Genomic DNA, 14,643 nt, shown 5'->3' on the forward strand with positions numbered 1-14,643 from the left:
TATCGATTTATTTTTATATTTTTTTATATTACATACTATTACATCTGTAGTAAGTATGCATGACTTAAGTATTGTGCAAAGTACTAAGTAAGTATTACCTAAGTAAGACTGTATACGTTACAGCTATTTTTACATAATGTTATATTTAAAATGCAGAACATGATTTATTTATTTAAAATCTTTTTCTAATATAGAGAAATACGAGAGAAAGAGAGCAACAACGCACCTAGCCAAATTAATAAAAACTGAATAAAGCCCGCGTTTGAATCACAACATTTCAAAGAGTGGGTAGCTAATTAATCACCGGGTTTTGACACTACTTTACCGACGTATGTGAGCTGTTTTACCGAACATCAACTGAACACTGAAAATACTTTTTTAATTATTTTAACATTGTATTGTCTCCATTCAAATTTTGTTCTTACTTATGTTTTTAACGAATTTATTAATTTGTATTGTAAAGCGTATTTATTCTTTTCTGTATGTTACTCGTATTTACAACAATAGCTAATTCATGATATGTTATATTATATTCATCCATTTATATTATATTTGATTTCAAAATTCTCTTGCATTATACTATAAAGATATTATATATATTTTATAGGTAATTAGAATTTATATAATTAATATCAACTTTATTCTACAATTTCAAGAATTGTATCTATTTTTACATATTTAATTTTAATATACACATATAGATATTTACATATTTTATATTCTGTACAACCGATTTTAAGCGTTTCTGTGCTTTTTGTTTGTGTTTTAAACATGTATATTAATTATTAGATGTAAATAAATCTAAATAGCTATTTTAGCATCTAAATAGATATTTTAGCGACTGTGTCAAATAGAAATTGTCTTAAAATATTTACAATAACTTACCTTGAAATGTGCCGACGACGTCATGATGCCACGAGCTAAACGAACATAGCTCGCGTTGCTGGTCAAATTGTTCATCCATCATAAAGTTATCTAGCTAAGGCCAGCTGAAATATATTTCGCTTTGCGGTTTTTCCTGTAATCGGGTATTAAAAGAAAATCGCGCGAGCAAAGCATGTGATTTGTCAATTGGACCGCGCGGAGCAGTAAAATTAAACCAATTTCCCACATTCATATTTATCACAGCTATATTGTGACGAGCGTCTCGTCACTTCTCAGTACATGCCCAATCGATGATAGCCTCTTCCCTTTCCTCTTAACTTATTTGGTAACAATGCAACTTTCATATTCTCTCTAAATCCCTTACTCTGTCAAGTTTCGTTGCGACCCTCTTCTATTGTGTAATATTTAATTATATAATAATATTTTATATTTACATGCATAGGTATAGACTTTATATTCTATATATCCCGTGGATAAAAGATAAAAACATCATGCATTAAACTGGTACAGGACTTTTATCAATATTTTTATTAACTTCATCTTCGAATATTAGTCACTCATACTAATATTTTAGATACGGAAGTCTGTCTGTAGGTCTATTCCTCTTTCACGGCTAATTTGCTGGACTAATTTTGATGACATGTTGTATGTATATAGTTGTAGACCCACGTTCAAACATAGGCTACTTATTTTTCAAAAATCTTTCCCCAAATGACTATAGAGTGGAAATTGACGCGGCGGGGAATCTAACATATTATATATTTTTAATAACCTACCTACTCGTGTATATACGTAAATAATTTATAAGACGTGGGTGCCCCGCTATTGAAATGGTGATTTTAGTGGGTAGAAAGTATTTCATACCGTTGTTTTAATATCTGTAGAGATAATAATAAAACAAAGTATTTTATGTAGCCGCCTGATACTTTTAAGGCTACAAACGAATAGCATTTTAAAACACGCTTCGTAGTGTTGTTACTTGTCTTGCCTGGATAGTGTAGAAGGCGTGTGGTTCCCGCTCAGATTTACTCTATTACCTCTCGTGGATATCGTAAGAGGCGACTAAGAAATACAAAAGCCCAAATGTAAAGTAGAGAGCCAAATCTGATGATTAACTTAAGTCAAAGACAACATTTTAATTTTTCGCGGACACTGGGCTTCCCCGTCACAGGCGCGAATGTAACTGGGATCACGCCAAGTTGAGATAGAGAGTACTATATTAATATATCTATCTTTTCGGATATATGTTTGGATATGATACTGTTTGTGGGTAGAAAGCATTCGGGTGAATTTGTCTGATTAATTGTTGGTTATGAGGATTCCCATAAGTATTTTGAGAGTTTTGATATTCTTGGGGCACACCAGCGATGTACTCGGCGCTTGGGTTTATCCGACTGAGCGCAGGTCTAACCTGCTTGTTATGCGCAGACTCTGAATTATTTTGAGAAATCCAAAAATTTTCATACATCTCAGCGCCGTTAGCGGTATTTGGGTGTATAGGTCTCATCATATCATTATGTCTCTGTTGATTTTGAGTAGGCTCATAATTATTTATGGGCATATGATAATTGCCGTATAAAGCACCTGGGTAGGTGTCATTTTGACGTATCGGATTAATCGTCTGTTGATGATGTTGATTAGGGTTTTGATAATTTTGTTGTACAGCACAAGCGTTGTTGGTACTTAGGTGTATGGGGTTTTGTAGGTTTTGAGAATATTCAGAATTATTTTGAGGAATTCGACAATTTTGTGATTTATCTATGCCTGCGAACCCACCGCCATGTGAGTGGAGGAGTACATTCGTAGCACCAGCTTTGTTAGCATTTGAGTGTATTGAACTAACTACATGTTGACTACTTATAGCATTTGGGTTTATCGGACTAAGTCTTGGTCTAACTAACTGTATGTTTTGTGGATTTGATGAGGTCTGAGGATGGGTCGCCACGTTCCCAACAGGTCGAGTTGGACGCGCCGGCGGAGCTTGGTTACATCTATTCACGTGCATTTCCTGTTGTGGACAAAGAAATCTTGCATACTGATCGTTTGCGACCTGCAAATAAGTAAAACAATGTTATTATTTTTAGAATAAAAACCATTTGTAGAATCACAATCAACCATTGAAATACGCTCAGCTATTGGAATTATTTTTAAAATGAAATGTATAATTACCTGTTGTGGTATATTCTCATTTTCTTTTAAATAATTCCTTTTTTGCGCATTATATTGTTTTCGCATTCTTTCGCCTCGTAAATCTAGGGCTTCATTAACCGCTGTTGGATTTATAGCGATATTTTTCTCTTGATTTTGACTAAGAAGATTTTGAGATTGTATTCCAATATAGGTATTTGCCATCTGTATTGGAAGCGTTGTCTCTTGAGAGGCATTTTGCGATTGTGATGGACCGCAGTTAATGTTTCCAGCATCTGTCATATTCTGCGGTTGTTCGATCATAGTATTTGGAGTTTCATTTGTTTGTTCTTCATCTTCGATATCATCCAAAATTTCAACTATTTCGTTGTAAGTATTTAATTTCCGACTTTCAAAAAACAGTGAGACCATTTCAAAAATTTCATTAACTAAAGATTGACTTGTTTTAGAAAGTTCTTTGTGCCCGTCATCTTTCTTTGTAGACGCAACATACAACCGACTTAAAATCAACTTGTTTAGATCACTAAAGAGATCGACTTTATTAAGTGTAATGCCACAGTTCGTGGATTTTCTTTCGTCAGCTGTGTTTGATATTTTGTTTATTTCATTGTGATTTTGAGACACGACATTTGTCTGATTTATTTCTTGATCCGTCAATACATTTAAATTTCCCGTACTACTCTGGTTGTTATTATCATTGATTGAATTTTGATGAAACATATGTATATCATCTATTGTGTATCCATAATTTCCTATAACATTCAAAATTTCTCTCTCATTTTCTGTAATAGTTTCAGTTTGAGTTGACTGTTCATTTGTATATCTATAATGTCCCATAATATGTAAATTGTCTTGCACCTGTTCTCTACTAGCCGGTGTTTGCGTTGATTTCTCCATGAGTGATTGTCGATCTTCTTTGGCTTTTGGTTCTATATCCTCCTTCCAGCGTAAAGTGTTACTTTCTACTCTCTTTATTTCAGAAACGTTATTAACCCCCAAATTATTTACAATTACCGTAGTCTTTCGACTATGAGATTTTTTATGTTCCATGAATTTACAGTACCTGTAAAAAATGAATACAGAAGTAAGTGATTGCAATTCGAATAAAATAATAATTTTTCAATTCGAATAAAATAGGACTTTCCAGCAATAAATCGGTATTTTTATATGATGTATAATAATAATAACCTTCCATTTCTAATGTAGAAAAAAAATGTGTTTAACCAGACCTTATTAACGTTACTAAATCACACACTATACGGAGTGTTAAATAAAGTTATAGACATACAAAAAAAAAACCTTTAAAACTGCTATGTCTGTGAAAGTTCGATTCTACCTTTAATACAATTATTATAAGCATTATTTATAGCGGTAACAAATAATGTTTTGATTATCAATACTTTTAGGGTTCCGTGTGCAAAGAGTAACAGAAGGTTCCGTAGATCTGTCTGTCACCAGAGTGATCTCATGAACGATGGAAATATTGTTTTCTCTCTGCATCACCTATTAGTTAACTAATAGAAAAAAACTGGGTTTACATGTTCTGTAATAAAGTTAAATAAATAAATAAACGGAGATTTTGAAATTTTCACATATCATGTATTTCTGCTGTAACTATATCAACAAGCGTGATCTTCTCGCACGGTTTTATAGATAATGGAACGGAACATTTCGTGCGCGAGTCCGTCTCGCGCTTGGCCCGTTTTATTTAATATTACTGCGATGCTAACCGCGCTAGTTAGGCAAGCTCACGGACCAACTAAAGCGAACGACCCAATGTATCAACTTTAGGATAGTTACAAACAATTATAAAGATAACTTCAAGGTAAGTAAAACAGTTTTAATGGTAACTTTACCGGTCCTCCAAAAACAGTCTTCCCATACCTCTAATATTTTTGTATGACTACTCCACAGACTATAGGAAATATGAGAAAATATCTCATTTTCACTTCACGTGTAGGGGAGGTACATTTTTTTTTATTTCCACTTTGTCGGCGTGATTTATGTACACCAATGTATTTAGTCCTGCTTAATACTTTATGAGCTAAATCGCGAACGGACGGACATAGTGAAACTATAATGTTTCCTTGTCTGTAGAATTACGAACCCTAATAAAAACATGCGCTATCCCGGGTCATATTCTATCCGTGCCCCTAATTTTGTAGAAATCCGTCTAGTCGATTGTGCGTGATTAAGTAACAAGCATTCACATCCAAACTTAATTTTGCATTAATAACATTAATGGGATTAATATATAGTACTTACAATCCAATCGGTAGTGATACGGGTAGACTCTCTTTTCTTTTCGCTACTTTCGCTCCAATTTTCTTGTTTTCAAAACTTTTCTTCGGCGCTTCCCTTTCTGCCATTGCACGTCTCTCCGCAAACTTTCTCAATTTTTGAATTAACCAATTATGTTTCTTCAAATCTGACTTGATCCTTGTATTTTCAAACCCCGTGCAATATTTTGTAAGTAATTTGTTTAAAGATTGTTCATTACTCATTATTATTTCAACATTTTTAGAATTAAATAGTTTAATTTTACATTAAACAAAGACATCGAGCGAAAGAAGCGCGGAGACGAGACACGTTCGACCGAATGAATGAACTTTTAGCAGGTCGGCGTAGAGTTTAGTCGCGTGTTCACTAATCGCGGTTTGAGCCGCGACTGCAGCAGCGAAGGGTGCCGAAGGCCCTTTTTGAGCTCGGAGGGCGAAGCCGAACTCACAGACCTGGACCAATTGGATCCCGTGTGCGCGCGCAGAGTGCAACCTCTGGCTTATCACTTCGCTCACCTGCATACAAGAGCTAACTACATGCAAAGTTTATTATATTTGTTATAAATATACATATACGCCAGGGGGGGGTATCATACAGGGGGAGGAAAACATACCTTTGATTTTTATTTTGGATGAACATTCTGTAGCTCCGGTAACTTTCATGTAAAAGCAAATTGTTTATTTTTTTTATTTGATTTTAAACATAGGACTGCTGTTGTGTAACTGATTAGAACTGAAAATACACGACTTTAACTAATATTAAGTTCATTTTAATTAGCTGACACATCTATTAAATGTTAATATCTTGAGAAAAGTTCCTGGTCAGGACGACAAAATTGTCTAGATTGTACCTAATGTAAGTAACTAATTTATTTACGCCGCCTGTCGAAAAGTCTCGTGTTCGAATCCTACTCGTGCCACACGAGTTAGTATACCACCATTTGCTTATGGTAAAGAAAAACATAATCAGTAAACCAGCACATTATATTTAGTTGGTGTGTAGGTATATGCGTTTACTTGCCAATAGGCAATCGTTAAAGTCATATTAGATGCCTACCTGAAAACCGAAAGTTCTCAGGTTCGAATCCTATTACTGCCACACGAGTAGGTATACCAATCTGACTCATGTATACTTTCATCGACCACCACTTGCTTCCGGTGGAGGAAAACATTGTAACACACCTACATTCTAGCTGATAATTTATCACCTAGTGAAATGTCCAAGCCCTTCATTAATATTGCCAAGAAAGTAGTGTCACTTAATGACCATGACCTCCTAATATAATTAGATGTATTTGTTATTTAACTTCACCTGTCCCGATGTTAGTCTGTCCGTAATCAAACATTGAAAGTGAAATTTCACCTACTTACTTCCACTTTTCTTAAAGAGTTTAAATTTAGTTTCAATGACAATGGTTTATTATGAGAAGCATGACCTGATGGTGTACCCGGAATCGGCGCACAACGAGGGAACTCCTCAACGCAATAAGATCTCTTTGACAACAATGAAGCCGATCGATCGTCCATCACCAACTAAGTTAGTTTAGCTAAGCTCGCATAGTTAATCTTTTTTTTTAGCTTAGTCCACTGAAGTAGGAACTAAGCAGTTCTTAATTAGTTTAGCTGGCGGTGGAAATTCCGCTTAAAAGATTGTGGCAAAAAATAGGTTTTTTTCTTTGCAAATTAGCTTGCAATCAAAGCCCGCGGCACACACAACTGTAACATGACTGTGTAATTACTTCTCAGCTCAATCGCACCACTGACCTATATAACTGGCCAATCAAAGAAGCGCACGTGCCTGTGACATTTTACTTTAAAGTTATGATTGACTTGATGTGTCTTTTCTTATTGATTTTTGCATGGAATTAGTAGGTATGTTGTACGGAGTACCTACTAATTCCATGGATTGATACGATGATTGATACAATGATTTTTGTAACTCATTTCCATATAATGACGTCATTACTGTTAACAAAGAAATACACTTGTACTTCTTCCCTTCAAAAATTTTTTCTTTGTGAAAATTTCTTTGTGAAAATGTACAAAAAAATACATAATTATATCAACATTTTATTAGCAGTAATAAACTTTATAAAAATATACACAAACAATTATCATTTCAAACTTACACCGAAAATTATATAATATTTCTCAAAATAACAAAAATATCGACATAGTTAAAATTATATAAACAAAATTGTATGTATTATATAGGTAGATATATGTATAGATATGTGTATAGATATAATGTAATGAATGCATATTTATTTTTAAATATCTATTATTATAATATTATTGTGTTTTTGCCTTCTCAATACTGGTCCAATATAAAGTTTACGTTCTAAAATAATTATTATAAAAATAAAAATTTAAAACTATACCTATACCGTATAGATAAGGTACCTATATACCACCACCGTACAAATATCAATGAATTACGTGGGAATCTCGGAATATTCCACTCAGTCTGGGAATATTTTGCTTTATTTATTTATATTTGTTATTTCAAAGTTGAATCACAACTTGGCGTTTGTTTTGTTATTCTTGGCAATAACTTTGTTGACAATCACGTGAGCCTCGTCGTAGTGTGGGTTGAAGTGGGACCGCACCCTCTCGTACCACTCCGCTATGTTGCTGAACTTCTCCCTGGGATCGTAGCCCGCCATTCCTGCCGCAAGAAAATTCGTGCCACTTTTATTTATACTACTACATCATTTGCAGGCCTACTTGTTAGTATAAATAAGTTGTTCCCGTTTGAAATGTCAAAGAATTAGAGAGTACTATGGATTGACGATGTAAAGGAAATTGCTGGTAACAACTGAATGGGTATGCCTGGGCCATGCCCATTCAGTTTTTACACAAATGTTCAATACCACGATTGCTACGATCAAAATAGAAATAGAAATAATAATAACACAAAATAAGGACAAAGTCAAACCAACACAGAAGACATGCGGTGAAATTCTAAAATAAATAAATAGGTAGATAAACTCTATATTCAACCATTTATAAAGCATTCATAAGTTACAACAAGGTATTCAAATATAAATGACCGCAGACTTATTGCAAATTCAATTTCTTCCAGCCAACCTTTGGGAGGAAAAAGAGAGAAGCGAAATAAAGTGGGAGAAATTAAGGAAGGACTCACTGGGTTGTTCCAATTCGCAAGCGGCCACCAAGTCAGCGACGGTGACCTTGTCGCCCACGACGAACGCGTGACCCCTGCCCAGCCACTTGGTGCTGAAGTCTTCGAGGCACGTCTCCATGCGGCGTTGGTAGCCGACGGTCTGCTCTGGAGTGTTCTTGCGGTTGAAGATGATAGGATCCAAGTACTGTATAAAGTTTATTGTTGTTATTTGTAATAGTTATGTGAAAGAAACCTGCGGTGAAGTTTGTTGCGCATGGGCCTTCGTCTTCGTCTGCACTTTAGAAGTCGGCAGTGGGTTTGACGTCAATTAAGAGTGGGTTAAATCAGTCAACTTTAACGTCAATAATAATATCTAAGTATTTAATTTTTAACTGAATTGTCATAGTGGCAAGTAGGAGCGGGTTTTCTCACGATGTTTTCCTTCACCGGAAGCAAGTAGTGGTCGATGAAAACTACTATACATTTGTATATCAAATTGGTATACAAACTCATATGGCACGAGTAGGGTTCAAACCTGGGACCTTTCGATCTACCGCTTGACCACCACCGCTTCAAAACTATAACTACCTTACTGTAGTCAGTAACTTAACTGTAGTTTTTTCATACAATATTTGACAACCCGTAAGTTCTCTCTTATAATTTACTAGTATAAAATCTTGAAGTGCTAACATTCGAATGGTCACTGTTTGTGTGGGAGTCGAGTATATTTTTTTCTGAAAATTTGCGTTAATCACCAACAAATCGTTATTTGGGCATTAGGTACAGAATAAGCTATATACCTTACCTATTTGAAATGTATGTAGTTTTTTTTTCCTTGTAAAGCCTCTGTCCAGCAGGCCTGCTATATGCGGATATCGTGAAAGGGTTCTTTTGTGCATACTGTATGAGGCTTAACTGCGTATCAAAGCGAATCGAATGTAATAAACGCATAGTTTTTTATTCCATGCCAACCTAATGGATCCATTAGGCGAAAAATCAACGTACGTGCGGGGCGCGAGTCGCTAATCCCAAGTGATGGATTGGATTGATGGTGCATGATGGTGCATTTGCGTACTTATCGTTAGTATGTCCATCGAAACTTTACAGGGTTATGCCACTATATCCACATCCCAACTAAGTTTATAAAGGCGAAAGTATGTTTATCCACATATAATGAAGGCCAGCGCCACAGCTCAGTGGGGACATTAAAGAGACTGGTGTTGATGTGTCCAATGGCTCTCTATCTATAAGCATAAAAATTTAAGCCATAATGATTTTTAAGCATAACGTTCTTACGCATAATGGTTTACGTATAACAATTTGAACCATAACTAACCTAACCCAACCTAAAAGTTAATTATGCCACATTTACCCGTATGCCAAAAGTAAATTATGGCTTAGACAAAATTATGCCAAAGAACAATAGGACAAAATAGTTTATGCGAAAAAAAGTGGCCCCGTGTCGAATGGGTTAACTATATGACATATGACTCACTTTCTTCGGATATTTTTACTTATTTTGCTTACTACTTATACTAAAATATTTTATTGCCGTTTAAATAAAACAATACACAAACGAAAGATTTAAACTAAAGTATATAAACACAGGGAGTTGCTGTTATTATACTGCCTAAATATAATAACAGCGACTCGCCGATGCCCAGATAAACCCTGCGTGGTTCTTGTGGTGCGGTTTTATAATGTGGTTGGATATTGTATATTGTACTGAATAAAGGATTAAATAAATAAATAAGGTTAAAAAGTTTATACGTACCTAATGCTCAAATTTTGTACTTTTTTGTAACTTTGTAACTTTGCCCAAAAGTACAAAATTTGAGCATTTTGTGTTGTTCTAATCTACACAAATGGTACTCGATTAGGATGGAACTTTGGGGGCAATGATTTCTCTCTCTCTCTCTCTCTCTCTCTCTTTCTTGCTCTCTTGAACATAGTCGAGGGTTAGTTCGTAATTAAAACAACGGGGGAAAAAAGTGAAAGAATCGGCACGGCGATGATATTTTCAGATTAACAGGATGATGTAGGGAGGTGTGTGTATCCGACATGTTTTAAAAGCCTGGGGCATAGTGATCAGATTTTCTCTCCTCCCTTAATTTTTTACTACCCCCGGGTGAAACCACCCGTGAAATAGTAATATGGTTAAAAATCACCGAGCCCTGATGCATGAGGCTGGCAAATAACTTCGTTTCAGATTTTTAATGACATCACGGCCTTATATACCTACAAAATAGTTTTTCAATACACTACGCTGAAGGCATCTTTATAAGATTTTTATTTATATTTCCGCCTGTTCCCGTCTAGACGTCTCGAGAAACATGCGTCTGAGCTGTAATCAAATCTTGAAAGGTAAAATTGTAATTTTTCGTGCGCTGTAGGTGCCGTACGATGTGATCGTGATGTCAACATATGTGATAGCCAATTTTTCCGATCGGGCTCGAGGTTCCCGCCCTAGAATAGGACCATTCCATATCCTCCCGTGAATGTCGTAAGAGGCGACTAGGATATAAAGCCTCAAGGCTTTATATCCTAGTCGTATTTTTTCCCAAATAGGGTTGTTGTCAAGTAGGGTAAAACAGTGGTTTTACCTAATCACTGAAAAGGAGACTATATTTTTCATCAAAACCCTGACTTTGAAGCGACACAGGCGAGTAGGTATGTAACGAGAACGCGCACACATGAAAGAGAAATCGGTTTATTTCACTCATAAAAAACAATACAGTTCGTACCTACTTATCTATGAGCAATGCATTCATTTCCATAAATGTAAGAAACAATAATGATAAGCCTTTCTGGTATGACTGATTGCCGATAGAAACTCATTGCCTCAGCTGTGGTTATTGTAGTTAATACCAATTTTCCAATTTTAAAATCACTAGGTACAGATACAACATAAAATTACGTGAAAAAGTGCCTGCGAAGGTCTAATTACTGAATAAATTTGAATTGAAAATGCTGAGATGAGACATAAAAAAGAGATCCCTTTATGGTATAAGTTCACAATTGTATATTCTGCCATATAAGTATACACGTATGTTTTTTTCGTCTTACAAACAAAAAAAGATGATACTTGCCACAGCCCTGAAGTACATAGCCGTGTGCAGCCTCAGGCCGATGTGATGCCACTCCAGGAACTCCTCCACGCGCGCCTGCTGCTGGGATTCCTTCGGGAACAAACTCTCCGGCACAATGCCCTCGCGAGACAGGTATTTGTAGATGGCCACACTGGAATCATATTTTAATTGAATACTTGAGAATATTATATTATCAGTACAGTAACTGTTGTTTTTGTGTATTGAATGATTGAACAAATATATTCAACCGCATTAAAATAAATTTGTATGCTCTAGATAAAATACATGTTTATGATCATTGTGATAATTCATAAATATTTTAATGATAAATACTCATGGAATTAGTAGGTACAAGTACTTACTAAATCCATGTAAATACTTCTGTCTGTCTAAAGAGAACGCGGATTTTTGACGAACTATAATTAATTTTTATATTAATTTCTTTTTCATTGCAATACCAAATGGTTGTTATAAATTAAATTGATATTTAATGTGCCTTTGTGAGTATCTTTCTACGAAATGTCGTCGCTTAGTTATTAACAGTTAAATCATTTCTTGATAGTCGAATGTAGCATTTTACAGGCCTAATCTGGAATGACCTAAAATAGAAAAATAAATACCTTTCGGTCAAAACAAAACCGTTATGGTCAATAACCGGCACTCTTTGTATCCTGTTGACTTTCGTAAACTCGTCAGAATAATGTTCACCTGTAAATATTATATACGTTTAGTGACCTACCCCGTTATTCATAAAAAGGCATACTAAAATATGTTTTGTCTCTTTCTGTCAATTTCAAATATTATATTAGTGCGATAGTGACATAATATATTTTAGCTTAGAGTATGGTTTAACTTTTTTATTAATAACAGTACCGATTTATATAGGGTTGGCGTAAAAAAGCAAGTAGTGGGCAGAAAAGGGCTGAGATGACGACGAACCTAACACGTCTGACAGAAAAAAAAGCCCAAATGATGACAGCCCTTCAATCATGTCATAAACTTTTATACAAATATAGGTAGGTATATCGTATTATATTGTTATGTCATAGACATTTTCATTGTTATTTTTTTAGATATGTACCTATTTATAACAAAAAAGTACATAACAGATCATCTGACAAATACCGAACGAAGAACAACCTAGGTATTCTAGTTCTTTTCACTCAGGACAGTTACTGTTAGTTAGGTAGGTAATTTAAAATGTTGTCAGTAATTTGTGGAAAAAGGAAGAAGAGGCCTTTGCCCAGCAGTGGTACACTCAACAGGCTAACAAAAAGAGTAATTGAAAATTTTACGTCAAAAGTGCCTGTTAAGGTCCAAATTTTGAATGGTTGACTAATGTGTAGGTGTGACGTGAAATATGGAACTCGCAATAAAATACAATAATCCAAAAAGATACAAAGGTATCTTCTTAATTTAAATTTTCATTGGGTTGTTATTATTTAACCATATTGATTTGCATTTTTATTTTCTATGAAGTCCCGCGATTAACAAAAGATTCCCGCTTTTTTACTCATTAGGTTTCAGAATCCCGCTTTGCCTAAAAACGCATTTGGCAACGCTGTTCACGGTAAGACACTTCACATCTGCTAGTTTAGGTTTATCCTGTGGTTTAATAATATAGTGCCGTAAATTCCAAAGAGGAGAAACATAATAATTATAAAATTTTTATTTCGGACATAATCCATATATTGTTAGTAATTTACAAAGTGACTTAAAACTAGTGTTAGTAACAGAAAAGAAGTATACAAAAAATCACACAGAGAAAAAAAACAGTTTGTACATCTTGTACATCCACCGTGGTGTGGAGATGAATCCAGTGACACAGTAATGGGGAGTCCCATCGGTCGGTTAAGATACGGATAATATTATTCGAGCTGGCACGTAAGCGCCTTAATAAAGCCGCACACCGCTTTCTAATAATTGCATAAAAGCAGTTAGTATTGGCGTCGGCAAACATTTCCGACGCGCTGCAAAAACGCGGCAGCCCAAACAATATCCTAAACGCATCATTGTATTGAACGCGCATAGCGCTGTATGCGCGCTGCGTATAGTCCGGTTTAGCGTAGCCAGACGAATTTAGCCACGAAACAAGAATTTAGTAGTAACAAGTAACGCCATCTAGTGTTGAGTTGGAGTAAACATTTTTTTAAGTTGTACACAATAAGACCTAGCTATTACACGAAAAATAAAATTTTTAAAGCAAGAAAAATTTATTGAATTTAAATATTTGCTCATTTTCGTTATATATGAGTGAAATACACATTGGGTCGCATTTACGTGTATTTAATTCTTACAACGCCATCTATTGTGCAATAGCCGTAATGTAACTTCTTATTATTTGTTTATATTTTGGTTCAATACATACGTAGGTACCTAGTTAGTTAACTTATCTGATAACACAAAATATTTTCATGGTTAATACTCATTTAGAAGTAGGAATCCTTCCAAAATTACTAAATTAGACGTGATTTTATTATTATAACCTATTGGAATCAAAAAATTAACTTACCTTTCCGAAGATCCACATATTTCGATTCAAATTTGCAGTTAACTGTCTTCAACAAAATATACAAAGCCCTGGAGGGCTGGGACATCAAGTCGTAATATAATTTTAAAGTCATTTTACCCATGAATAAATAAAAACCAGGTAAAAACACTGTACCTATGGTTAGGTAATTAACTATTATGTTCAGATCAGAATCTGCAAAGAGAAATGATTTCAATCAATCTCAAGATAAATACTGAACTTTGAGTTCAAAACAAACAACAAAGTTCAAAGTTTTTATTTTACTTTGTGGAATGTTTACTTCAATTTTATAGTGATTAGTAGTGATGCGACATGTAGTAGTGGAACTATCGATAATATCGATAGTTAGGAAAAAGATTTAGTTTATTATAGATAGTATCATTACTATCAATAACTGTCCCTGTTATGCTCAAAAAACTTAAAATATTTTTGTGTATGAACGCTGTGAAATAGAATAATCAATAATATACATATGTCATATACATAAAAATGTATGTAGTAATTCAGTCAGTTGTCAGGCGTAATATTATTAAAAAGTCGATAGTTAACTCAACTGTCATTGTGTAATATATTATTCGATAATAT

At 34.7% G+C, this 14,643-nt stretch overlaps 2 protein-coding genes across 2 annotated transcripts; both read right to left on the reverse strand.

Moving 5' to 3' along the window:
* Positions 1-572: 572 nt before the first annotated feature.
* On the reverse strand, positions 573-5,689 carry LOC128675020 (putative uncharacterized protein DDB_G0286901). Its single transcript, XM_053754072.1, has 3 exons — positions 5,299-5,689; positions 3,055-4,096; positions 573-2,935 (listed from the first exon to the last, which is right to left on the reverse strand). Exons 1-3 carry the CDS (start codon positions 5,535-5,537, stop codon positions 2,114-2,116), a joined length of 2,103 nt encoding a protein of 700 aa, XP_053610047.1. The 5' UTR covers positions 5,538-5,689; the 3' UTR covers positions 573-2,113.
* A 1,691-nt stretch (positions 5,690-7,380) lies between these two features.
* Positions 7,381-14,353, reverse strand: GstT3 (Glutathione S transferase T3). Its single transcript, XM_053753309.2, has 5 exons — positions 14,041-14,353; positions 12,149-12,236; positions 11,529-11,679; positions 8,461-8,644; positions 7,381-7,980 (listed from the first exon to the last, which is right to left on the reverse strand). Exons 1-5 carry the CDS (start codon positions 14,159-14,161, stop codon positions 7,829-7,831), a joined length of 696 nt encoding a protein of 231 aa, XP_053609284.1. The 5' UTR covers positions 14,162-14,353; the 3' UTR covers positions 7,381-7,828.
* Positions 14,354-14,643: the final 290 nt, after the last annotated feature.

This window comes from Plodia interpunctella, chromosome 13 (genome assembly GCF_027563975.2).
Source record: "Plodia interpunctella isolate USDA-ARS_2022_Savannah chromosome 13, ilPloInte3.2, whole genome shotgun sequence".
In the NCBI taxonomy this organism is placed as follows: domain Eukaryota; kingdom Metazoa; phylum Arthropoda; class Insecta; order Lepidoptera; family Pyralidae; genus Plodia; species Plodia interpunctella.